This window comes from Sturnus vulgaris, chromosome 11 (assembly GCF_052056855.1).
Source record: "Sturnus vulgaris isolate bStuVul1 chromosome 11, bStuVul1.hap1, whole genome shotgun sequence".
NCBI lineage: Eukaryota > Metazoa > Chordata > Aves > Passeriformes > Sturnidae > Sturnus > Sturnus vulgaris.
In genome coordinates, this window is record NC_142253.1 from 17,959,220 (window position 1) to 17,986,785 (window position 27,566).

The following is a 27,566-nucleotide window of genomic DNA, read 5'->3' on the forward strand; positions in this document are numbered from 1 at the left end:
TGTTTATAGCTTAAATAAGGGATCTTTGCTGAGTTATAACTCCCACAAAAGCAGTGCTTCAGCAAGTTAATGGGATTGTTATGGGGTTTGTGTGCAAGCCTGACTCAGAATATGGTTCTGCTTGTCCCTGGACAGATTTAAGGCACTCAATATGTGATTGTTACTTGTGTGTGGTGCTCACTAAGCCTTTCTGGGCAAAACATTTGGCTCTTTGTAAGAGGATTTTGCAAACATTCATGCCTGGAAGAAGTTTAGGGAGTAGCAGATGTAGCAGTTTGATGGGTCAGGAAGTAACAGTGTGGATAATCTTATGGAAAATCACAGCAATTTAACCCCTGCTGTAACAGCAGCTTGTTAAAAAGGGGAGGAAAATAAGGATAAAGCTTTCTTGTTTGCTGCGTGTTTGTATGCTAAAAATTGGTCAAGTTGCTGGTTTTTGGGGTTTTTTTTTTGTTGTTTTTAATTTTAAAGCTGTGAATTGTTTTAATGAACATATGCACAAGAGCATCTATCAACACAGCCACAATTGCACACTCCCCTGAACAGCTGATTTCCAAAATCTCGGACAAATTTCCATTTCTCTGTGGAAATAACACAGGTTGTACCTCATCTCTGATAAACTCTGATGGGAATGTTGAGCTTGAGGAAAAAAGCCAAATTAATCAGGTACAGGCAAAGCATAGCCATGACAGGTAAATTGGTTTTAGGTTTCTCAGCTCTTTTGTTTGCAATGGGAAAATGTTAACATTGCAATAAGATTTGTGGTGGCAGAAACGTTTCTGCAATTCTTTGGGAGCTCAGCAGGAGAATTCACTTTTAGGCAGCTGTGATGTGCAGGTGACAACTGGGAAATGGCTTCCAGAAGGACTTTTCCCATAAATTTCCTTGGCATTGAGGTTTGGTGATTGGCTTGAAGCCCACTGGATTTTCCTTGTTGAAAATGGGTACCAACACATGAGTGCACAGCAATCACAGCAATGAGCATCAGCTTAACCTGCAAACCCACTTACTCTGGCTAGATTTATACTTCTAACATCTCTCTCTCCCTTACATTGTCCTCTGGATCAAAAAATGCTTTTTCCTGTGTGGCATTTAGGCTGTTTTCATGTGTGGTTGTAGAGAAAAAGAGAATGTTAGAACATCTCTTTCAGAGAAAACACTTTTTTCTGGTAGAAAGTCACTCTAAAATAAATGCACATATCGGTTTTATCCCCCTGGAAATTGTAATTTTCCATTACATTTCCTTAGTTTCTGTATTAATGTGAGTTTATAGTGGGGGGTTTTCCCTCCTTAACATGATACTAATCTGTTTCAGCACATAAATAACAATATTCTTTTAAAAAGATGCTGCTCACCCAAACTGCAAACAATTGCTTTCCAATTAGTCTAATTACAATATACATACAAGTGAGAGAAGTTTGGGAATACTGAATCCGTGTGGAGGTGATATTTCCTTAAATCCTGATCTGAAAACCCAAACTGCAGAAGCATTTGGGAATGTCTCTTCCCTTAACTTTTTGATTTCCAAGAGTTAGGGAGGCTGAGTTGCTCTAGGAAGAGGAAATAATGCAAATTGATTCAATTTTAGGATTTGCAGCCCTGGAATCCACAATCCTATCGCCACCTCGAGGCCAGTGAAGCCTTTTTTCTAAGGCAGAGGAAAATCCTCTTTTCTGCCTCTGAGAGTAGAGCAAACTGCTGCATTCAAATATAAATGTTAGGGCTCTGCTTTCTCTAAAAAATAAAAGGTTGTAAAAGAAATTGGGGTTTCATTTGTGGGTGCTTTCATGCTCAGAAAATCCAGGTTGCTGAGCAGTGGATTTCAGATCTGTCCTGCAGTTAAACCTGCTGATCCTTACAATAGAAACCTTGGAATTTTCAGATGTTGGCAATGAAATTATCTCTGAATCCAGGAGAATTTTTGGATATTTTTATTTTTTTGAAATGTGACAAGTGACAACCTTAGAGGTCTTTTCCAACTTTAATGATTCCATGATTCCCTGAATAAAAAACTTGCAATGGAATGAGAAACTGCTCCATGGGATACTTCAATACTTAAGGACAGCACTTGGAAAAATGCTTCAGAGACAGGTCAAACATCCTGAATCTTAGCAGAATTCTGGCACCAATAAGTTAGTAAACCCCTCAGTGATTTACTGCATTTTTGACTTTTATAAGAGTTTAGGAAACAATTAAAAAAAAAAAAAAGAAATTACTGGGAAAAAACAGTAGCAATGAAAGGAGGATGATGTCCAGCTCCTATCACACTCGTGCAGTTCTGCTAAGGGTGTAGAATTTACTCTTTTTCTCCCATTTTCTTCCCATTCTCTGGATTGTTTCCCTCAGCTGGTATTCACAGTCTGAACCAGGGGTGAGTTGCAGTAAATTAAAACAAGAGTGAGAGTCAGCTATCCATACAGAGGCTGCAAGGATGAAAATCCTCAGCCAAATTTATTATCTGTATAACTACAACTGCCCCTTTATCTGAACCTTTGAACAAGCAATAATCTAAATTTCAAACTTTTCTCTCAGGGAAAGGAAAAAGCCTTGCTGCTGCAGGTGAGGCTCTTGTGCTGCTGTTAAGTAGGAATCTCCTACCCAAACTTTTCAAATTTAAACTGGGAAAATAATTAATTCTTCTCCAGGTCTGCTCTTTGCACAATCATTACAAATTACTGAGGTTTGAAATTGTAAGGAATTAAATTAAAGGATACAGCCCAGTGTGATGCTTCGAGATATTTTTCCTACAAATAATTCCTCCCCAATGAGGAATTATTTCATTTAACATATCCTGCAGATTTTGCACTACAGATTCTGTGGCTTTAAAGAGTAGGGAGAGCAACCAATCCCAAATGCAGTGCAAGGGCAGAGGTGTTGAACAAGGCCAGAAATCCCTCGTGGATTGGATTTCCCATTTTTCCCAAATCACCCCTGAAGGGCCAGCCTGGGAGCACATTGCATTTTCACTGCTCCCATTCTCTGGCAGGAATCTGGTTGGGAACACACATTCCAAAAGGATGGGATGCAACTCCCAGAGGCTCCTCCTGGGGCAAAAAAATAACTGTGATGCCTGGAGCAGCTCAGCATTTGCTCACCACAACAGCTTTTATACTGTGCAAATGCTTTGGGAATATTTAAGTGCAAAAGTTAAGTGGAAAGGTTTTGGGTAAATTTAAGTATTCTGTGGAAAAGGCTCAGTCTAAGTTCCATGCACTTCCAAACTCTCCAATAAATTCCATGCACTTCCAAACTCTCCAGTAAATTCCATACACTTCCAAACTCTCCAATAAATTCCATGCACTTCCAAACTTTCCAATAAATTCCATACAATTCCAGACTTTCGGGGTGTGTCAGTGCACATAACTCACCTTTTCATGGCTCACCAGCCAACTCTGGTTTATTTATTCAACAGCATAATGTCGTGACTGTTAATTTTATGTTCAAATGTGCTTTCTGAACTCCAGTTATGGCTCTGGGGTGTTATTTCAAGCCCTGAACAAATAATTTGCCTCCTTCCCCCCATGGTTTCTCCCTGTGTTTCTTGCCCTTTTTACACAAGCTGCAGCAAGCTGAGCAGGTTTGGGCACTGAGGAGAGACTTGTTGAAAGAATGAGCTCATTTTGGGATTTCTCTGGGATTTCTGGGCCATATGGAATCTCCTCCAGCTGTCCCTGCAACCCCTTAGCAACCTTGGCAGTGGAGAGGCATCATTTGAGTTTCAGAGAGGCTTTAATTGCACTTCAATATCAGATTTTAAGGCTGGTGCAGTTGCCACTGGAGGGAGACAGGGATCCACACATTAACTCAGAGTTTGGGCATGACAGCCAGAGATTTCCCACTGCTTTCATAATGGAACCTGGAAAGAAATACAAGAGAAACTTAAAGAGTGGGGTTTTTTTTTTGCCTAAATGGGAACATTTAAAGGATTATAAATAATATCAATGACTTCACTCTGTCAGCTACTTTAGAAGTCCAGTCTTCCAGCAGAGAAAAGCTGTTGTTAAAAGCACATATTTCAGATGGAATTCAGAATTGGTAAAATAAAATGCGAAGTGACAGATGGATATTAATGAGGAAATAATAAGAAGGGAGCTTGCACACAGTGGGGGGAGTCAGTAAGTGAAGCAAATGAATATCCCATGTTATTTCTGTGATACAAGTGGGTTTATGATGCTTTATAAATAGAGGCACAGGAAATATAGAGCTATTTTAAGAATTGCTTGTAGGATTCTTCTTAATCCCTTTATTCCAGAGGTATGAGAGAAAAAAGGAAAAGATAAGATTGCTACACTAGTGGAATGATGTGCTTATTGCAGAAAATCTGGAATTTGCTCTTTAAAAAGTTGAGTGCTCCTAAAGATTATTCTGTCTGAGACCTGTGTAAAAAAATGCTTCGTATTTCCCTTGGCATTTCTGAAACTACTTTCATTTCCACCCCAGAACTGGAGTTAAGAGCTGAACTCTCAAAATAACCCAACAGAAAGAAGGCTGGGCAAACATCTGCTGGAAAGCAGAGTGTGCAGCCCCAAAGCTGTCCTGGGACAGGTGCCAGGCTCTGGGCTTGGGGTGAGGCTGGAAAGGTGCTCCCTCAGGATTTACTGCCATGATTTTGGTATCCACTACAATCTGTGTGCCATTTGTGCTTAAATATGGGATTTACTGCTTTGCTGCCTCTTCCTTCCCTATGGATAAAGGAACTCCCCTGTGCTGGTGTGGGGTTGGTGTAGGCTGTTGAATTATTTGTTGGGTTATTGTTCCAATTTTAGTTCTTTACCTCCCATTGCACAGTTGTTTCTCCCTTCTGCTTGATAAAATACACACTCAATATTCCCACTGATGTTACATCACCAGAATTGGCTCATGAGGATAAATGACAGGATGGGAAATCAATATTTTCCTAATGTCACATTTGGCTGTGGTGCATTCTGTGACTTCATATTCTTCCCTCTGAAATGAGTCTTTAAAGAGAGAAATTTCCATGTGTTAACATCAAATCTCAGAAAACTTTGTAATACAGGAATTCCTATAAAGATCATGAATATTTTAAGGAAAACCTTCCTTAGCTGTGTGCAGTCTCCCCATGCAAACAGATTTTCCCACGTGGATTTTTATTGGCAGCTGCTTTAAAAACTGAGGCTCAATAAACTGAGCTTTTCCCAGAATTTTCCTCAGAATCCTGGCTGCAGGAACAGCTCTTGATGCCCCTGGGGAACAGAGATAATAAAATTGGCTTTGTCCCACCAGGGCCAGCCCCTCACTGCTGCTGCAATTGGGGTCTGCAAATAAGGAAAAGAGAAGAAAATTTTGGGTGTCACAAGCTGAGAGGGAATGAAATGTGAAATGCATTGAGAAAATGTGTTATAAATTTGGCAGGAAATCTGCAGATATTGGTGCAGCTTGGGGTAAGGGTTCACTGATTTCTCATTTGTTTGTGGTCAGTTCCAGAGATTATTTGAATCAAAAAGTGCAGCTGAACCCCTAAAAAATGGGCAATGGGATCTGGTTCTTGGTGATTCTGCACTCAAGTTCTGTTTGCACACTGATATTTTAGCAAAACAAACAGAAAATATTTCACATACACCAGAGCTTGAATTCTTTATTCTTACCTATTATTGCATTTTGAAACAATATATCCTTTAGGAATTAAAAAGTAAATGCTTCATTTAAAAATGAGGCAACAACGTTTGGCTTCTCAAAATAACCTTCCAGTTTTTGGCCAAATGCTTTTATGTTTCGCACCAATTTGCAAATGAAATTATAAATTACAGCTTCATTCATCTGCAAAATTAAACATTTGATCAATGTCAGTACTTTCAGTAGGCCCAAATGTCAAGAAGCAAGGTCCTGAACACGGCTTCTAAATGGCATTTTTTTTTATCCTAGCATTTTTTTTGTCTTGATCTGAGTTTTACTTTCTGTTTCTGCCAGCTCTGTGGCACAAATGCAAGGTTTTCCACTGCCCAGCTCTCTTGACAAACGCCCAGGCTCACAGCAGAATTCCAGTGAGTGTTGAGTGGCTTGTTTACTAAAAATTCACTGGTTGGGTACACGGCTCCTGCCACTCTGAAAACAACTCAGGCTTTTAAAATGCTCTAAAAACCTCTGTGTAAAATAATAAAACAACATGGGCGCTCTGAGGGATGCTCACAAAAAGCTCCTGGTGCTTTCCAGCCTGGGGGGGCTCAGGGAATTTGTTAATCCAGCCATGAAGGGGAGCACAACAGAGGTGGGAAATGATGGCAGCACCAAAAAATCGAGTGGGGGAAGCAGCCCTCAGTGAGTTACTGGTTATGAAGGCAGAAAACGTGGCAGAGGAGGAGGGATTACAAATTTACATTTTCTGTTTGGTAATTTGATCTTCACAACAAAGTAGGTGAGGTGGTCCATGGTCACATTATTGAACAGGGCTTGTCCTTCCAGCATGAGAAGGGAAAGGTGTCTTGGAAGTGAGCTTTGGTTCCTGTAAACCATCAGTCCCAGAAATTCCTCTGTGCCCTGCTCCTGGGGAGCCCCAGAGCCAGAGCACCCAGCTGGGGTCAGTCAGGCAGAAATGAAATAACACAGGGCTTAATTGACTTTCTTGACACGGAGCAGACAATGATTTTCAGTACAGGTATATTGCTGGTAAATATATTTTTGTATTTCTAGAACTCCATTTACCTGCAGATTTTTAAGTTGTTTAGGTTTTTAAATAGTTTAGGTGGGGTTTTTTGGTTGGTTTGTTGGGTTTGGCTTGCTCTTTTGGTTTTGTTTGGTTTGGGGTTTTTTGTTTGCTGCTTTGGTTGGTTGGTTTTTAGGTTTTTTTATTTATTTAATTTTATGGCTTAAATTTTTACTTTAGTTCCATGGTCATACATATACAAGTTAAAGTAAGAGATGAGGGCATATTCCCAAAATATTGAGCTGAAGAAGGCAACCCTGAGTGAGCTGGCAGCAAGTGGGAATGAGAAAGAAAGAAAGAAAGAAAGAAAGAAAGAAAGAAAGAAAGAAAGAAAGAAAGAAAGAAAGAAGCCAAACCAGGGTCCCTTTCTGTCTTTTTCCATTCTGTGCTGGAGGTTGGAGGGAGCAGACAGAAGCCAAAGGTCCTTCATATGGAGGGAGAAGATGCAAGGAGTGATTCTGAGGGACAGACACTGCCCCAAGGATGGTTTGGGGTTGGAACCACCCCTAAGTCAGCTCTTGGAACACTTCAGATAAGCCTTTAAAAACAGCCCAGGACATGAGCAGTGCTTTGTTTGTTTTCATAATTCCCTTCACACAGACAGATCTGTCACAGGAAAGAGAACACAAGCTTATGCCTGAAGGTCTAAACCAAATTTGCTTTATTGCTTTGTCTTTTCTGATCCCTCCTGGTATTTATTTATAAAAATTATCTGGGGAGCTCATTCTGATTTTTCTGCTTGGGTGCTGTCAGTAGCTCCTTAGCAGGGAATGTGAAATTCCCTACACTGTCAGGGGGACTCTCAGTGCCTTGCAACTGAGAAAAACCACAAATCCCAAATGCCTCTTTAAAAAAAAAAAAAATTAATTCTTAAAATCAGAGATTGATTGGACAAATTGTTGCTCTGAGCTTGCTGGAGTAATCTCGGAGGTTCTTGGCACATAATCCTGGGTGGGTGCCAAGCTCTTGGTTTGGTTCCAAGCAAATTCCAGCCACCATTCACCAGCAATTAACTCTGAGGCAGAGGCCCTTGGGCCACCCCGAGTTATCATCTCTGCAGGGCTGCCCTGCTGTCTCATCCAGCCACAAAACCCCTGTTTGTCCTCAGGTGCCACCCCAAATTCCTTCCTGGGGACTGTGCTCCCACAGCCTCGGGAGCTGTGCTTGTGGAATTCCCACCAAAAGGGCTGGGAGCATGGGCAGAGGTGAATTTAAAACTGATTTAATTATTCTACAGTTCTGTACAATGCCAAAGTTAATTACAGCTTGTTCAATGCTTTATTATTGGTGGAATTCGAGGATGAGGCTACAGGAAAAAAAGAAGCAGAGTTTGTGTTTGTGACTTTGGAGTCTTTGAGGCTGCAGTAAATAAATGTATAAGGTTTTGTGAGTACATTTCAGTGTCTCTGCAATGATTCTGAAGCGATTCACTGCTTGTGCTGCCTCAGAATTGATCTGCTGAGGGTTTGGTGCTGAGGTGGATTCCTGCCTTTGCTCCCTGGATCTGCTCTGAGTGATGGTGGAACTCTTTTGGGATTGCTGTGCTCAGAGGGGACACATCCATCCACCCTTCAGGGGTGTTTGCAGACATTTATTGGTTTTGCACCTCTGGCTGCTCCTCGAGGTGTCCCTGACCCACTGGGACCCCCAGACTCCCTGTGGGACAATGGAGAGAGAATTTACCTGTGGGGAGCACTCCCATGGCATCGTGCTCCAGCCATTGGAATTGGGATGCATTTTAACTGCCCAGATTAAAATTGGGATTTGTTGCTGTAATCTTTGCCCAAACATCTGGTTTTGGCAACAATAAAAAAAGGACAGTGTGTGACCTCTGCACTGGCTGAACATGGTTTTGTTATGTTTTTATAGCTAAGTGAGTATCCCTTGCAGCTAAAGTGAAAAAAAAAAAGGTTTTATTTCCATGTCTTGATAGTAATTTCAAACCCTTCCATTCTATTAAATCTTATTACACAGAAAATGATAGTTCTCAAATGAAAAACGATGTTTTAATGAAGTGGTGAATGCTCTAGGTTAACTTTATGGAGTTCATCGTTTTCTGGGCCAGTTTTTGCTGAGTTAGCATGGTATTATCCACATCAGTAGCTTTGAGGAAGGCTGGGTGACTGAAATGGGATTAAAGTGGAATAAAATTAAATTCTTCCTTGTCCGTCCTTTTGGATTGTTGACCCATATTGTCACTACCAATATTTGAAGCAATGTGTTGCCCCAGATTTCATTTCTCTGTTTTGAGGTTACTTTAGAAAAGATAATTAACTTTTAATTGTGTCTTTAGTATTTGTTCTGCCTAAGCACTCAGTTTTCATTCTGCTTGTGAAGGGCAATATTTCGACTGTTCTGTGGGCAGCATGAGATCCATGCTGCCTTCAATTAAATTTTCCTTTGTGTTGGGCTGTGGTGGGTCAGAAGCTGTCACTTGGCCTTTTTAATGGGTTTATTAAACACTGGCTTTAGTTGAGGGATTTTCTAGAGACATTTCCGTTAAATTAAAAACATTTTCCCTTTTTCCTTTTGGTCTTTGGGCAATAAATTGGGTTTTTTAAATGAATCAAATTTCATAGAGTGACTTAGTGGATAATAACTGGAAGCTTAGCCATGGTTTTGGTGAAAACTGAGTATTTGGAGTGGCTGTTCAGAGATTTGCATTTATTTGTGATACTCATTATAGAGCAGTGTAGGGCACTCTACACCCAACAGTCACTGGTGGTTTTTTTTCTGTGCAAAGGCAAAAAAAAAAAAAAAAAAAAAAAAAAAGGAAAAAAAGCTTTTACACACTGTCAGACCTGGAATGGTGCTCAGCCCTCCTGGTTGCACAGCCAAGGCACCATTCCCTGTTTGGGTGGCACTCAGCCAGGAACTCAGGAGGTCCTCCTGGAACCCTGCCTTGGCTTTGGCAAAAGTCTATAAAAATGGAGATGGAGTGGGTTTAGAAAAATACAACAGAATGTGCTTTTTCACACAATGAATGACTAAATGGTGGAACTCGCTGCTGGAGGATGTGGGAGGCTGAAAGTATCAATTAATTCAATTAATTACGGATGGGCCAATTGTGAACTGTTAAACACAAGAGTCCAGATTTAACTTGGGGTTCTGGCTGGTTTCTGCCCAGCTTTCACTGGGAGGTTCCCTGTCCTGGGCTGTCCACCCTGCTGGGGCAGTGTCTGTGTCCCTGCTGTAAAATAAAGTGTAAATTAAAGTGAAGAGAATGGCAGCAGGTCAGAAAATTCCTGTTTGAATAGAATCCCCCAAAGCAGGTTCCACCAGAACAACCCCAGGATCACTTGGGGTGGAAAAGAACCCTGAACCCAGCACTGCAAACCCCACCAGAGATCGTGTCCAGTCAGGTTCTGAGCTCTCCAAGGATGGTGACTCCACAAATTCTCTCTGGGCACCCTTTTCCAGGGTTTTACTACTCTCTCCAAAAGTTTTTCTTACATTTAAATGGGATTTGCTGTGTTTCAGTTTGTGCCTCTTGTCCTTCTATCAGCACCTCTGAGAGGACACTGATTCCCTGTCCTTTACTCCCTCCCACCAGGTATTGATTTATACACTTTTATTTGTACTCAAGAATCCCAAGTCTTCTCTCCTCTAACCTGTGCAGTCCCAGCTCTCTCAGCCTCTCAAACTTTTCACGTTTTTCAGGATGCAGCACTCCCTCAACCATATCTGTAGCCCTTCACAGGGCTCTGGTAAAACTCTGTTTTCTCATGGTTTGGGATGCCAGCACTGAATTTGTGGTGTTTGGCAGAGGAAAGGGGTGCTGGTAACTCTTCCTCATCCTCAGCTCAGGTCTTTCCTGGTCTTTTCTGCAGGGCACACTGCTGGCTCATGGTCACCAGTCCCCGAGGACCTTCCAGGAGCTTGTTCCCTAGAGATTTTTCCAGCAGTGACTTTCTTAAACCACAGTTGCTGAAGTTTCTAAAGAGCTTTTAGTGACAGATTTTTTCCAAAGTGTTTTTGAATATAAAACCAGGCCTCCTTCACCTTCAACCACGTGGTTGCTGACCACTTAAAAAAACCCCTTAGGAACAATAATCTCTCTTGGGGGGCGTTTATCTTTTTTGTTTGCAGTTTCTAAGCTTTACCAGCAGCTTCTGTCCGGGTTTCAATTCCAAGTATAGAAGGCACAGAAGGCACAGGCTGTGGAGAGAGAGAGAGGTGAATTCTGCACTGGTAGTGCTATAGAAACTCCATTGCTTTCTTAATTTTTGGAATGCAGCTGCCAGTGGCACCATTCCAGCAGCTGGAGGTGCCCACCCAGGGCACTGTGCCAGGGTAGCTGAGAAGGGGAAATCTGTTCTTGCCCTCTGGGCAGGGCCAGGCTGCCAAATCCAGCTCTGTTCACCCTCAGGTTTGGGCTTTTGGTGGCAGCTGGAGCTGGGAGCTGTGCTCTGGGAGTGCTCTCCATGGAGACAGGGGACACAGAGATTTCCTCACCATCACCTGCTGCCTGCAGGCTCTGACAGCAGAGGTGTGTGAGCAGAAACTGCAGGCAGGACAAACATAGCTCAGCATCAATGGCATCTTCCCCACCACAGAGGAATCACAGAACCACCAGGTTGGAAGAGACCTCCAAGATCATTGAGTCCAAGCCAGCCCAACACCTGAACTCCACACCAGGGCACCCGGTGTCACATCCAGTCTGTTTTTAAACACATCCAGGGATGGTGACTCCACCACCTCCCCAGCAGACCATTCCAGCACTTTGTCACCCTTTTTCCTAATGTCCAACCTGTATTTCCCTTGGCACAGGTAAGACTGTGTCCTCTGGTTCTGTCAGTGCTGCCTGTTCAGAGGTCAAGCCCCACCTGACACAGGCACCTCTCAGGAGCTGTAGAGAGTGACAAGGTCACCCCTGAGTCTCCTTTTCTCCAGGCTAAACAACCCCAGCTCCTTCAAGCCCTATGAGGAATGACTGAGGGAGGGATCTGATCTGAGAAAACGGGAATAAAATTTTTACTGCTCCAAACAGCCTTTAGTGCTGGAGCTGCTGCTGTAGAACATGTGAGAACAAACAAACAAGAAAAAAAAGTATAACCATGAAGGGCACATTTCAGGAGAGCTGTTCCCACAATCCAGGGCTGGTCTTGCCACATCCTCTCAATCCAAGGAGTTGGATCCATCACATCCTCATCCAGGGAATTAAGTGGAGTTGTTAGAGCTCACTGCAGGAAAAAAACTGGATTATTGGTATGCAAAACCAAAGCACTCTCAGATATCCCTTGACAAAACTGTCCAGTTGAAGACAGTTCTTTTTTTTTCAGGAGTTAAGAGGTGTTTGTTGCATACCCTAAGTCACAATTAACACCTCGGGTGACCTGAGGTCGTGCAGGGATCTCAGCAGGGAAATTCTCTGTCTCTGTGACAGTTTATCCAAGGGGACAGTCTCTGTTTAAGTTTATTTTTCCCTGTTTTCTCCAACTGGCCTAATACCCCAGTGCCACCTTCAGGGTTCCTTTGGCAGTCAGGGAATTGTTTTGTCCTCTAAGGGATTTCTGGGGGGAACAAAGCTCTAATGAACAGAGTTAAGCTCTGGTGAGACAAACTTTGATTTACTGCTTAGAAAATTTAAATATATCCCTACAGGCTGTTTTTTTTATTTAGATGAGTATTTATAGCATACATTTGATTATGCCAACCCAGCTCAATTTTAAGGTCTTTATAATGTAGGGCATGAGATTTTTTTTTTTAATTTTTACTCTGCATATTGTGCTTTCAAGCCCATAATTTGCCAAATACTACATTAGAGTAGTATTCACATGTTTAATTTAGCTTAAGATATATTCCTGCAAGCAAAAGAAGCTGATAAAGGAGTCTTTTACTTGCATTTCTTGTTTTCATGAATTCCAATTCTGCAATATCTAGCAAGGTAAAATCCAGGCTCCTGGAAATTGATGGGAAAATTTCCTTTGAATTTTGTGCCCTAACATCACAGAAGCTTCACCTGTTTGAAATGCAAAAATGCAAAATTTTTAAGCATTCAGTAGTGAGGCAGCAGATTCTTTTCTGACCATCCTTTTCTTTAATTTTTAGAAGTGCTCAGTGCTAGATGTAAGTTTGCCTTACACAGAGACATTTGCATGTGGTGAATTTGACATTAAAGATGTTTGAGGTGAAATATGGAGCTCGAGTAGAACCTGCAGGACTTTGAAGTGGTCTGGGATCTTCAGGGCTCACTGAGAATCACTGGGGATTCCTGAAAAGCAGGAAAAACCCCAACGGAGTGGTTTTCATTCCTCATATAAGAAACAGAGAGGAAACAGGCTCCTCTGAAGGGAGGGAATCAGTGTTTTGGGGAAAAAACAATGATTTTGGTGGGTGCAAAGCACTTCTGTTTTCCCAACATCAACTGAACCCACTCTGGGTTCAGAATCCTCTGGGAGGATCTTCTGGTGCCAGATGTTTATATAAGGTTGAGGCTGTTTTCAATAACAGGAAGAATTTAAGATCAAACTATGTTCATGCTTCTCTAACTCTGTTTTCTTCTGGTTTTGAGCTGTTCTTTCTAGATCCTTCGTTAGCAGTTCAGTTTATAGGTAAATATTCTTCAGGTGGCTTAAAAAGAATCCTTGAGAATTATTATTTTTAAAGAAATTAGATTAAATAACATTTCACCCGATGTTATATAACCCAAGTATATCTCCCTCTTCATTTGTGAGTGCAATCTTTGAATAATCATCATAACCAAAACGTTTCCCCTTTGCAAAATATTTCAAATATCAGTGCTGGATGTTGTGTTTGGCATCTCCAGTGTTCCTCAGGCTGAAGCAGACACCAGAGAGAGTAAGAGGAATTAACAAAAAAGCCACTCAAGAAGGGCTTTTGTCACTGGGATATTACAATTGAGCAAAACTGTAATAAAAATTGGATATTTTGAAGCCATCAATTTGGTGGGAGGAGATGGAACCTCACTGCCTTTGCTAAATCTCCTGTGTCCCCCCCCTGAAAACCTCAAATCCAAACTCACCCCAGAGCCCATTTGCTTTCTGGCAAATGTAACACAAACAGAATATTTGAAGAAAAAAACACCTTAAAACCATCTTGGTTTGGATTCAGAGCAGTGCAGGAATGACTCAGAGTCACCTCTCCCATCAATGCCTCAGCTGAATTTAGTGTCAATATTTTGAAACCCCTGTGAGTGCATTCTGGGGATGTGGGAGCTGTCAGAGCTCTCATCCTGAGAGCACTTGTTGGTAGTGTCTCAGTAAAGTGGAACTCTAATCAACACCCTCATTTTAAGAATTAGTTGACTGCACTTCCTGCATTTATTTTTAAAAATTGAGCATCTTTATTTATCATTTATAGGAAATGATATTAACAGGATGCCTAAAAGACCTGGTAAATTCTGGTGTCTCTGAAACACTGAAAATATATGAAATATACATGGAAATACATGGAATATGAAAAGAGAAAGAAAAGGATGGTTATTCTTTTTACTTTTCCATATCATACACGGAATGGAAATGAAATTCTTTTATTTCTAAATGCCTGAAGCATGATATAGTAAAAAAGTAGGAGAAAAAAAAGTTGATGTTTTTAAAGCAAAAGGGCTCTCCAGCACACCAAGGGGATGCTCAGCAATCAGGGATTTCACCTTCCCAGAGCATGGGATGGTTTTCCATACCCAAGAACAGCCCACAAGAACTTTACAGAGCATCCTCCTGCCCTGAACCTTTGCACTTAAAAGAAATAAGTAAAGAAAGAGGTGCTGCTCCCAAGAGATATTGGGATTTAATGCTTTGCCTCTTATTGATACCTTTTAAAAGGAGATACTGTGATTAAATATCAATACCTTTCCAAAAATATTTCCATCTTGCCAGTTTCTCAAAGTTAAGCACTGAAGACAATTTTTGTTTCCTATCACTCAGACACAAAATTGATCCAGATACTATTTTTTCCCTCCCAAAAACCCATGTTATCATAAGGATATAAATGATTTTATATGAATAATATCTCTGGGATATTCTGTGTACCTTATACTGCCAGGTATTTCCTTCCACATGCTCCAGAGCGGAATGAATGGAAAGCTGATACGTATTTCAAAGGCTTTGAATGCTGTCCTCAGAAAATGCTGACAGGGAAGTGAATTCAAAGGCTCTGGATTTCCCTGTGTCCTGTTGTGCCAGGCTGAGTGAGGGAACTTTGAGGATGAAAGCAGATAAGGCCAGAATCAAAGAGAAGCAGAGGCTCGGGAGACTGAAACTGGAAATCAAAGACACTTCCAGAACTCTCAGAGCCCTGCTCTGGGTCTGGCTGCTGCCCTTCCCACAGCCCCCCATCCCTGCTCTCTGCAGGGAGCATTGCAGCTTTCTCAGCCAGCACTCTGCAGTGGAGAGGGATATTTGCATAAAGTTCATTTCTATTTTTAACCTATGCACAAGCACAGAGTGGTTTGGGTTGGGAAGGATCTTACAGATCACCCAGTGCCACCCCTGCCATGGCAGGGACACCTCCCACTGTCCCAGGTGCTCCAGCCCCAGTGTCCAGCCTGGCCTTGGGCACTGCCAGGGATGCAGGGGCAGCCACAGCTGCTCTGGGCACCCTGTGCCAGGATTTCCTGCCCCCTCCTCTCCGTGAACATCCTCATGATTTACTCAGGGATGTACAACTGCACCTTGTGGCTGCTCCTCTTGGAATCACACCAAGGCAGCCAAGTTAGCCCTAAACTTTGGCTTAAGGAGTGAAGGAACATTTTACTCATGAACAGCAGTGAGAGGGAGGACCAGAATTGCTCCTGTAGGTCCCTGAAGGATCCTCAGCCTGCTTTGCTCCAGCACTTGGTTTTCCACCTTGGATGCTGCCACAGGAACATGCGACTGGTGTGGCTCCAGTATGGAGGAAGGTCCTGTCCCATTTTAACTGGGTGGTACTTGGCTGGAAAGAGCCCCCGGGAAATTAGCATTTCAATACCTGTAAAGTGATCCCAGCTATAGTGCTGGGCTCCAAAGGCAGCAATGAATAAACAAAACTCCGAGTATTTAGGTCCTTCTTCTCCCGAGTTTCCATTCTCCCAATGAATTTACTGTATTCAGCCCTCTGGAAGTGACATTAGCAGAAGGTAGCAGAGAGACTGCCTAGCAACCCACAGAAATCCCAAAGAGAGGTGGAAAGGAAGTGATTTTCATGTAATTATTCACCCCTACAAAAGCTGTTGTCAGGTAGACACTAGAAACATAGCTGTTTTATTCTTCCCCTAACCTACTTTGAATCTTTTGAGAATCACTACCATTAAAGAGAGAGAAAAAGAGCTTAATTCAGCCATTTTCTGCCTGGCCGTTTAAGTGGTGTTTTCCTGCTCTAATGAAGGCTCTGCTTTCAGAAGCCGTGTTGTTTAGAAAGCCCTGGGTAGTAAACTTCAGCCACAAACTCGCTCCTGCATCCAAAAAGCACCATTTTTGTTGCTGCTTCCCCACAATGCACAGTTCATATTTTGTTTGGGTTTAGCTCCCCATTTAATGGCTTTTCCCACTGAGTTGGGAGAGATACATTTATTTTTTTTTTTTCCTCCAAGAAGGCATCTGGGGACAGGGGGCAGGGGCTAAAAAGCTTATTTATTTTAGGTAACATGGTTGGTGCCAGGCTGCTTGGATCCAGTGGGATTTTTCCTTTATTTTCTCCAGCCAGGCACCCCAGCTTTGCCCTCAGCCACAACTCCTTGGAGCTGAGGCTGCTTGGAGATAACTGAGGGATATTTTTGTGCTATTCTTGCCATCTGGAGGAGCCTGGAGGAGCTGAGCTTCACTTGGCCAGCATCTCACCAAACACTTTTACATCAATGGCTGTCACAAGCGCTGCCACTTCAAGCAGCCCGAGGCACATCTTCAGTGGATAGTCTGATTTATAGCCTTATTTTTCTACATTCACACTCCTAGCAGAGGTTCAATAAATGCCGAGAGGATAAAAGGCATTGAAAGCTGACTTTTAAAAGGCTATATTCATTGGAAAATAAATATATCAGAAGTAAGTTGGATCAGAGATTGTATTTGTTGAGGCAGCGACATCCAGAGTCGTTTATTGTGAAGAACATCCTAAAAATTTTCTGAGATTTAGCCTGTGTCCGTAGCTGAAGTAATATTCTGTTTTCAAATTGTGTTATTGCAGTCTGGTTTACTCTCTGGGTGTTCCAAGATTCTAGTTCCAAGTGGAAAAATGTATTTTTGTACTTAGCAAAAAGGTTTTCATTGGGATCCCAGGGATTAACTGGCTTAATTTTATGAAATAATTTCTTTTGTCTGATTTTTAAGCACAAAATGTCTTTTAAATTATCTGTGTTCAGAGGATTTGTAGTTGTTTTTTTAAAAAAACTAAACATATACCAAGACTATTTTATAGTCAAATTCTCATATTTGACTATTTTTTTAGTCAAATACGAAAAACTACACAAGTACAACAACTGTGTTGACAATGTGGGAAAATGAAGATAATAAAGTTTATTGCTCCCTGTTCGATTTTGCCTGCAGGATTGATAGGAATGAGAGCTAATCAGTGTCCTGCTAGTCAGGGAACAGCAGGATGCGTGCAAGGAATGGATTTATTCCCTCTGAACGTCTGCATCCTCCAAGTGTTTGGGTTGTTTTGCAAATAGAACAGAACCTTGACCTCTGAATTCTGTATTTTGGCAGCTGCACAGCCCAGACACTCAGCTGATTTCTGTGTTCGCTGCTATTTAAGAAAAAATTTCACTTGATTGCAAGAGAGTGACTAGAGAGTAAATGCAGGCTGGCTCATTTTCTTTTCCTTCTCTGCACAGGGATTTGTGAATTGTGTTTTGTACTCGGTGCAGAATCTGAAGGTGACAGCGTGGCCGGGCAGATGTGGTGCCCCAGCCTCTTCTCCATCCATTTCACAAAACATCCTGCACTGAAAATGCCCAAACTGCATCTCTGCCTGCCTTTGTGGGGGGCTTTCATGTGAATATATGACATTTTTCAGCTTGAGGAACACGGGAAGTGTTAAAAGCAGCAGCCAGGTGTAGATGTGGTGCCTCCCTCCCAGTGTGTGCTGCCAATTTCCCATCCACGCTCCCCCCTGCTGCCACACCAGGCCCAACAGAGGAGGCTGTGATGTGCTTGAATGTTCTTTATAATGAAAAACCAGAAAAAAAAAAAATCACTTTATTGGAATAACATCAGAGGTAAAATGCTCAGTCCTCCACTACTACGTATTTTAGTATTATTCTTGGAAATACATTTATATATACATAAAGATGGGATTTGGAGCAGAAGAGTGTAATAAAATGTAATTTAGGGAATGGTTCTTTTCATTGCACATTACAGCAGAATAATTCTTACTTCCCTGGTGTCACCAAAAGTTCATCTTGGGAATAAAATTGTCCTTTATTAGATAGACCTGGGACCTAAGACTGGAAAAGGGAGTGCTGTAAATAGAAAATCTTAAAGCTCTCTGTGTGGGGAACTTCAGCAAGGTCAGAACACCCTGGTGGGGTCTGTTTCTCCATGTGAGTGAACCCTGAATTTTTGGGAAGGTTCACAGCACGAGCACCTCATGTTTTCTGTGGGGTGAAAACAGAAATTTCCCCTGGTTTCCAATCCCAGCTCCTCCCAGGCAGGTGCTCCAGCTGGGCACTGAAAGCATCTTGAATGACCCACTGATAGAAAATAACTTCCCAGGATACTGGAGATGAAAGCACAGGTGAAACTGGGACTTTGGCTTTTTCCCAAAGCTGTTAGAAACTGCTTTTTTTTTTATTTATTTATTTTGAGGGTTTCCTATCGTTTATGTCAGAAATTATTCTGAGCTCTTCCAGCAGGGCTTGGAGCTGCCAAAGGCAGCACTCCCAGAACCTCTCCCCCATTCCAGAGGAGAAGAAGGAAGCCTTTGTTAGGGAGAGGTCTGGCAGGTACTTTTGAAACCCTTTGATTCTCCACAAGCTTCTGTTAGTGCTTGTAATTAAACCTGCTGCTAATTGTCCCATGTCTGATGGGGTCACTCTAAGTGGAGGTGTTACCCCAGGGTCAAGACCTGACATTTTGATTATTTCCTCCAGTCCTGTCACACCTAAACCTGTCTGGTAACAGGTTGTTTTATTCAGGCATTTGTGATAAAATGCTGCAATTATTCTATGCCCTAACCTTGAAATTTCATTTATTATCTCCTGACAGACACGGCTTTATTTTTAAAATTCTAATTTGAAACCAAAGGCAAACTGCCTTTTAAAATACAAACAACTGCTGAGATTCATCAAAAAGTAATGAATAATTTAAATTAAAAGAAAATCTGGAGTGATTGCTCGTTCTCTGATAACAAAATGGGAAATAAATGACTGTCAGCATTTGGAACATCACGTTTTAAAGAGCAAGCAGAGGTTTTAATGGGTCTGTGAGCTCTCCCATATTCTCAGGCAGTGCTTCATGATGGGACTGTCATTAACACTCTGGAATTAAGGCTGCTTTGAGCTTTGGTGTTCAACCTCACTGTTAAGAATGAGAAAAAAAAAAAAAAGAAGTTGGTATTTATGATGTTACAGATTCCAGCCAGTGCTTGGGCTTCAATGGGAAATGGATGCCTTTGATTTTGACAGGAATTCTCAAGGAAGCAACCAGAGCTGTGTGGGCTGTAGGAAAGGCCAGGGACACACAGAAAACCAAGATATTAATTTTATTTACTGGGAGAATCCTCCTGGTGCTCCATTATTGTTCCTGTTTATATGGAGACCCCTGGATGTGGCAGCTCCCTCGGCTCAGCCATTACACTGGAACCCCAGATGTCACCTGAGCAGTGTCACAAGGACCTGGTGCCACTGAGAAACCTGTGAAATGAAATTTAGAATGCTGCCTAAAGAGAAGGGGGGACCTGTGTGCTGCTTTACCCTCACGAGAGAAGCTGCACATCAACCCCTGGGCTGTAAAATGAACCTTCTCAGGTGACAACAGAATATATTTTATTTTTGTAAAAGCCCTGACTATATTTTGGGATGATCAGACTGAAAATAACTGCCTGATTTTCCCATGTTCCCCACACGTGGAACAATTTTACACAACTTTTTTTTACACAACTACAAACAAAATTTTGAGTTTTTCATCTGTTTGTCATGGAGGAAGGGCCAGTTAAAGTCAGAGTGTCCTGGGAGATGTTCCTGCAGCCACAGGAAGATTCCATAACAGCTGCACTGCAGCTTATTCAAAATATGTCCAGAGAGCACAGAAAGCAAAGGGAAGGTACAGGGTTAGAGGAGCCCCTGGAGTCTGAGATATTCCTTCAGGTGAGCACCAGTATTTTTTATTCCATGCATGATGGAAATAATCCACATCAACACATCCCACAGGGTGTCCCCGAGGTCTCTGCTTTGTTCAGGCACTGAGCTCATCTCAGGACAGTTGTGCATGATTTTGTTTTAACCCTCTCACTCCTTGCTTGGCCCTCTAAATTCACTGCCTAAGGCTTGATCATCACAAAAAAATAGCCCTGCAAAGGGACTTATTTCTGCACTGGCCCTATGCTTCAGACACCTCATTTATTTTATTTTCAGTGTATGGCATGACCCCATCTTACTGACAGAAAGACATTTGCATTGAGACTAAAATGAGGGCCTGTCACTCTTCTGGAGGTTTTCAGTCTGAGGTTGGTTTGTTAAGCAGTGGGGGTTTTTTAGTTGTTCAAGAAGTGACTTTATTTCACTTTATCTGCAGCAGTGAGTGCTCAGTAACTTTGTCCTTTGCTTTGGACCCCCATTAAGGGATAGCCAAGTCAAGGAACATATGAGAAAAGGTTGCTTGAAGTGATTTATGGACATAACATCCCACAGAAACTTTATGGCAGGGACATGAAAAGAACTTAATTCTCCAGAGCAGGGTTTTGTTGTCTGCACTACAGCACATCCCCCTTCTTCCTTCCTCACCCTGCTTTCATTGCCTGAGCTACAAAGGAGGCAGGGCATCCTCCAGACAGCAGCATCCTGTGTTTGGCCAGCTCAATTCATCTCCCTGGGCAGAGAAAACACCCATGGAAATGGAGATTGTGTCCTAGACCTGCCACAAGAAGGCCAAATTGAGGTTACCCAGACAGATTAAAACGGGGGCATTGCCAGATTTGAGAGCTGGATGTTGCAGAGCAGCACTTTCTGGTTTTTGTAGAGAATGCTGCTGTTTATTGTTTTGTAAGGTTCTGTCCTTTGAAATTGCGATTTTCCAAATATTAGGGTTAGTTATCAAAATTTTTGTGCTTCAATTTTAATCGTGCTTCAGCATGGAAGCTTTTTATGTGAGATCAAAAAAGCTAAAAGAGTCTGGTTCCATCCTTCAAGGTAGGAGCTGATAGAAGCTATAAAACAATTCCAATCCCAAATTTGTGAATGCTAAATTGAATTAATTATTGCTAACCTAAGGGTTTTCAAGGTCCAAAGTTCATAAAGCACCAACAGGGCGTTCTCTGGTGCATGAGTAAAGTCCTTTCCTCTGGTCTGGAGTCATGGCAGAAAAGGTCAGAAAAGGCAGAAAAGCTGTGTCACCTTTCAGAAAAATGTCCTCTCCTGTCCCAGCTGCTGCCCCAAGTTTGCCTCTGTGTCCCTGCCCTTCAGAATGTCATTGTTCTGCCTGGAAAGAGGCTCAGCACTCTCAGAAATATCCCATAATGGTTTTGTGCCCATGAGCCACAAACCCTGGATTGCCCCTGGATTTGGGATTGGTGTCTTCAAGAGCCCATCTGTGCCCATGACAGGTTGGAATGAGAACAACTTCCCCTGAGGTGGCCTTTGTGAATGGCCAGGCTGGGGTGACATAGACTAATAAACAATTTGAGACCTCCCCAAATTCTCCAGCCATGACCTGAGTGCTGCAGTCTGAGGCTGAATGTCAGATGGTCCCTGGCTGTTGGGGCAAGGAGATGGAGAGCTGATCTGAAATGTCACCTTCAAGGTTTAAAGTGTTGGTGTGTCTGGCAATACATACCAGGGTTAGTCCAGCTCTCGGGTTTTTTCAGCCACAGAAAATCTACCTATGGCTTCTGAATTTATGTTCCTGTTTGCCACTCTGCTGATCACTTTTTGTCATTTTAGAAACCTGAACAGATTAAATGTTACTTGTCCTCTGAGTATACAACCCAAAAGAAGCTGTGTATTATTCCATTCCATTATTATTCCATTCAGCAAATAAAATTGCTTCTCCATTCCTATTTAAACATCAGCCCTAAGTTCTGAGGGAATTTCTAGACTGATGTCATGGAGTGCAACAAAAACACTCTTCAGTCTGGTTCCAGTTTTCCAGGATATGTGAATGTTTCCTTGCAGAAGATGTTTCTTATAGAGTGTTTGTCACTTTTTCGGCTGAATCCCTGTAGGATGTGACAGTCTTTGTTTCCTTTGAAGGAAACAGCATCACTTGTGGCCAGAGTTGATCTGCTTTCCTGTCTGGGCACAGGAGTTCCAGAGGGCTGTGCTCTCTGCTCCAGCAGCTCTGGAGCTGCTCCCTTCTGTCCCTTCTGTCCCTGTTGGGGCAGACATAAAACACAAATAGACACACTACATTTCAGAAGGCTAATTTCTGTTTATTACAGCAGCACGCTGTCTATTATACACTCTACAAAGTTTACACTTTGTTCATTGGTGCAAAGCAGTCACCACCACTGTTTTTCACAAAACTTTTCAAGAAATACTTTTCCCAGCTGCAGGATTCTTCTTGCTCATCTTCTTCTCCTCGGTGTCCATACCAATGGCCTTGATCAAATTCCTTTCAGGAGTAAACCTTATCAGTTAACTCTGGCTCCAGACCAGCTGTTTGCCCCTTCCACACCCTCCCAGCACAGTTCTCCTGTGTCCCCACTTCCAGCAGGGCTGGGATAATCATTCCTATGCCAGCAGGGAGGGCTGTGCTCCTCGGAGTGCTCTGCCCTGCAGCTGTGGGAGGACAGGAAGGGAAGGATCCATGTGTTGATCCAGTTTCCAGTTTCCCAGCTTTTGTCTGGGCCCCAGCAGACGGTGCATTTTCAGCTGACCCACGCTCCTCACAGCTTTTTGGGAGCTTCCAGTCCTGTTAAAGAGCCTGTCTGTCAAAAGCCTCCGTGTGTGCAGCTTTTCCTCAGCAGTGGTGAAGCTCTGCCAGCTGTGTCTTATTCAGCGTGACAGCAATGCAACCCTTTAAGCCTCTGATGTAAATCAAAGGTGATCTTAATGTTATTTCTAAACAGAAACACTCAACAGCTCCAAAGAGCAAGGTCTCACTTGATCAGATGTAAAACAAACACATCCCCTCTGTGTGTTTAGGAGGATTTGATGGCTGTTATTAGTCCTGAAATCATTCCCTGTGTTCCCTCTCTGATTATCACTCAGGGTTTGGTGTTTTGGTTGCTCTGCTTTAACAAAGGACTTAAAGAGATCGTTTATCCCAGGGAAACAGGAGCAGGATTTTATTGGATTGCTGTGTGGGTTTGGGCTCTCCATATCACTCCCATTTAAAACCAGCACTTCAAGGGTACCTCCAGCTCCAGTGGGAACACATCCACACTGGTCAAGTGAAATAAATTGCTTTGTTGCAGTACTTTTAAAGTAAAATGAACCTGCTCATTAATGTTCTGAGGTTGCTCTGAGGAGAAGAATCTCACTGTGTTAACTCACGCTTCCTTTTCTCTGATTTAAAATTGTTTGCATCACTTCAGGATATAAATGTTCCCACAATGACATTAGAAAGCTACTGACTCGTTAAGCTCTACAGAACTTTTACTTGTTGATTGGACAGCGACCAGAACTGTACTTTTGTACCTGTTGGATCCATTACATTTTGCTAAAAACATTCTTTCCCTGGAGAAGTTATCCCTTCTTTCCCAGCTTAATTGATGTATTATCTAGGAATTTTGTCTTTAGAGCATTTATTCACGTTAAATTTTTAAATGTTAATAAATAACTGTCCAGTGGGAGTGAGATAAATGCAGGTGATACTAAAACTATCTAAAAACAATTAATGAATTTAATGGGTGAGGTTCTTCTCTAGGAATTCTATCTCCCTTTCTACTTTAGGCTGAGCCTGTAAAGACCATCTGGGATGGGGAGGGGAATTTCCCTCCCAGCACATTTTTTTTGTAAAGTTGTGATTTGTAAAAGCTTTGCCAGAGCCTCTTACCCTGCAGAGCCGCCTGTGCAGACCTGCAGCCCATGTTTTCGGGGAGGGTGATTTCTCCTGGCTGCTTTTGTGAAGCTCTCGCTGTTCTGTGTCCCCAGGTGTGGGTGGATGCTGGCACACAGATCTTCTTCTCCTACGCCATCTGCCTGGGCTGCCTGACAGCCCTGGGGAGCTACAACAACTACAACAACAACTGCTACAGGTAACACCTCCCACGCTGCAGCTCTGCCCTTGGGCTGGCTTTTGGAATCACTTCCCTTTCCTTTCCTCCGTGGAGAACCATAAGCACACACACAGGGTTTTGTAGGGCAGAGATCTGGAGTGTTTCTTGGAGCTGCTCCAGAGGAACTCTGCTCCAAATTGTGGTGTTTTCACCCTTTTTTTGGTCAAATCTGAGCCTTCTACAACCCCTCAGTACACACAGAGATACAAATTTCATGTAAAAATACAGGATTTCAGGCAGGTATAATCGAATGTCTGTGCATTACTTACGCTGCTTTTTAAAAGTACTACCGAAAATTGCCATTAAAAATCACCTCAGTTTGGTCTGTGCTCTGACTGCCACTTTTCCCCATTTTTTGGGAAGTTTGCAAGCCCCAACCCTGGGGTATGGGGAGCATTTCGTGGCTTACCTCCATATTCCCAAGGAGGGAATTACCAATGACTTCAGGAGGTTTTAATCTGTCCTGAGTCAATGCCCAAAGGATATGATTTACTCAGAGCCCCCATTCCACGTTACTGGCATGGGCAGCAATATGAGCACTGCTCTTTTCTTCTGGAATCCATGCTTATTGAATTAGTTTTCCTAAAATTCCTACAGGGACAGTTTGGTTGTAGCGACTCCATTATGATCTCCAGACAGAGAATTAAAATTTCATTTTTCTATAAAGGAAATAACACAGTCCAAAAGCAAAAGAACCCCAAACAAACCACTTTTTAAAAAAATCTAAATTACATTTTTACTTCCATAGTTTAGGAGAAAGTTTTAGGAAATGCTCCTTCTTTCCATGTCTTAGCAAGACAAAATGTTTTGCTGCAGAAAGTGGTGTGAGTCCCACAACCTCCAGAGCTGCTGGTAATGAACCTTTTCCCTAATTAGCACAAGTGATGCTTTAGCAAAGGCACCACTCCTTTCCTCTCTTATTCAGCTTGATTCCTATTTCTTTCCAGTTGTATCCCAGCTAGAAATTGTCAGTGCCTCGAGGAGTGCAGGAATGCTTTTCCTGAGGTGTTTATTCTTTTAGAAAAATCAGGAGTTTGGATGTGTGTGCTTATGGAATTTTCCTTCCTTCCCCCTCACCCTGGAGCTCAGCTGGTGAAACTCTGCTCTGAAGCTCCTGAACATCCAGGATGCTGCAGCTGAGCACCTTTTACTCCATCCAGGCTCCACAGTTCCCTTCACATTTCCCAAATTTCCCAGCTTAGAAACAGATGTTGATGGGTCCTGATGTGTGATTTTTAACGAGTCTGAGAGAAGGGGTAGGACAGATGTGAAGAGCAGAACTTGGCCAAGCTGGGCAGGGCAAGACATAAACTGAGCTCTGATGTGAAAACCACTATTTTGTATTCTAACCAGCTTTAAAAAACTTTAAAACTTTAAAAAAATGAAACCTTTAAAAAACTTTAAAAAGTTAAACCTTAAAAAAAATTAACTAAAAACTGTTACAACTTTAAAAAAAATGAAATCAAGCTGGGGGTTTTCCTTCTGCAATCCCCACAGTCTGATCATAACATTGTTATTTTCTGCTCTGTTTTATTCCATTTTTTCCCCCTAAGAGAAAATTGCAGTGGAAAATAATGGCAAGGGGTGTTTCAGTGGGAAATGGGAAAGTCTGAACTGCATGTGGGCCTTGTGAATTTAAGATTTAGACCTGATTTAATTCATTAACGTGGTAAATGAATTGCAAAAGTCACTTCGTGTCTTTGAACAGGAAATGAGTTTTTATCATCCTTACGTATCTTTCACTGAAAAAACCACAAAACCAGCTCCTCCCTGGATGCCCCAGAGTTTGTGTCCCAAGTGACTCCTCTGAGAAGCTGCAAGCCCTGGCAGGCAGTGTTTCCCCACAGGGATGATGATGCTCCCTCTGATTTTTGCCCAGCTCAGAATCCCAAATCCATCCCCAGGTACAAGCCCAGGATCAGCTCCCCCGTTCCCCCTGTGGAGCAGGAGATAAAGGAGTGATTTCACACATGGACAAAACTTTTATGACCTGAAAATTTGTCCTTTGTCAAGTTTTTAGTCTGGGAGGAAAAGATAAATGGGAATTTCTCAGTTGGGTCTTGAGGAATCCATAAATGCAGGGAAGGGGTGCCAGGGGCTCTGTGGGCTCAGAGAAGCTCCTTAAGGAAGGCAGGATGAATTTTCAGAAGTGTCCTGCCTGTCAGGCAGGGAGAGGAGAAGTGATGCACATCTTGAATTATTCAGGTGATTGGCAGGAGTTTAAATTGGAAGAATGTGAAGTTTTCATAAAAATTTGAAGTTTTCCTTTCACTTGAAATCAGTCTGAGCTTCAGTCAGGCTCTGATGTCCTCCTGCCAAGGGTGCACATAAAAAATTCATGTTGCCCTTCCAATGGTTCCTGAGCACTTGTGTTTTAAAACTCATTGGTTTCACAATCAATGGATCCAGATCCTCCTTCCAGTTTTCCTTCCCATAGAAGAAAAAAGCAAACCCTGAACTACAGGTTACTTCTGCCTATGGGATAAAAACCAGGAGCTGAGGGGGTGGTAGAACTTCTGCAAAGCCAAGGGAAGGGCAGCTGGAGGTTATATTTTTACGAGGTTGTATTTTTTCAAGGTTATATTTTTAGGAGGTTATATTTTTATGAGGGTCCCCAAAAAGCTGTGACTGCCTCCCTGGGGATGAACCCATTCAGCTGAGGTGGTGGTGTCTGAAAAGAACAGGAACCTCACTGGCTGGAGGGGATGAAAATCCCCTTTTTCTCATTTCCTTGGAGAAATGAGTTCTTATCCTGCAGATAATTTGTACCGTGGTGCTGTGGTTTGCCAGACTTCCCTGAGAGTGGAGATCCCTGGGATCCTCTGGTTCTGTGGGATTGTCCAGCTGGGCTCTGTCCCTGCTGGAGGAGGGAGCAGCAGATCCTGCCAGGGGCTCCAGCCCTTCCTCAGTAGGAAATATCTCTTTCAGACTGCATTTGAAGCAGGGAATTATCGAAACCAAATCTTATCTGAAGAAAACAGCCTGTGCCCATCATCTGGCTGCATCCCCCCAAAGCAGGATCTCTCTTTTTCCCCCTCAAAGGATTATAAAATTCATCTTGCTGACCTCTCCTATAGACAGGGTTTCGTCACACTCAGTTTTAATTTCTCAGTGTTGAACTCACCAGCTCCTGAGGTGAGAGAGGTGGGGTGAGAGTCCCTCCAGAGCTCTTTAGAGCTGAAATTCACTGAGAAGGTCAGGAAAGGGCTGATTTTTCATTGTTTTGTATCTCTGCAAAGCACAAAGGCCTCTGTGCTCTTCAGTCCTTTATTGTGGATTGATATTTTACTTTAAAACGTCCAAAATGTAGAACTGACCTGGCTGGGCATAATTATGAAGAGAATTTCATATGAAAAGTCAATAAATAAGGGTTAGAATTGTATTTTCAGCAAGTATTTCACTGCAAATGAGCAGAGTTAGAGTCCAGGCATGCAAAAAGTGTGAACATCACTGCACTTGTCCCTGTCTGAGTGTCCATTACAAATGGGAATATTCATTCTTTTTCATTGCTGGGCATCTATTAGCAATTTGTAGATGGTGTGCCACAGAGATTGTTTTTACTCTGAAATTGCTGTGAAAACAATAAAACCTTCCC

At 42.4% G+C, this 27,566-nt stretch overlaps 1 protein-coding gene across 3 annotated transcripts in view; it reads left to right on the forward strand.

Moving 5' to 3' along the window:
- SLC6A11 (solute carrier family 6 member 11) overlaps positions 1-27,566 on the forward strand; it is an 88,127-nt gene that overhangs the window by 48,028 nt on the left and 12,533 nt on the right. For all 3 annotated transcript variants that reach the window (XM_088171682.1, XM_014869756.2, XM_088171684.1), the window contains exon 8: positions 23,847-23,950. In XM_088171682.1, the coding sequence (XP_088027808.1) occupies positions 23,847-23,950 (104 nt within the window). The remainder of the gene's footprint in view (positions 1-23,846; positions 23,951-27,566) is intronic.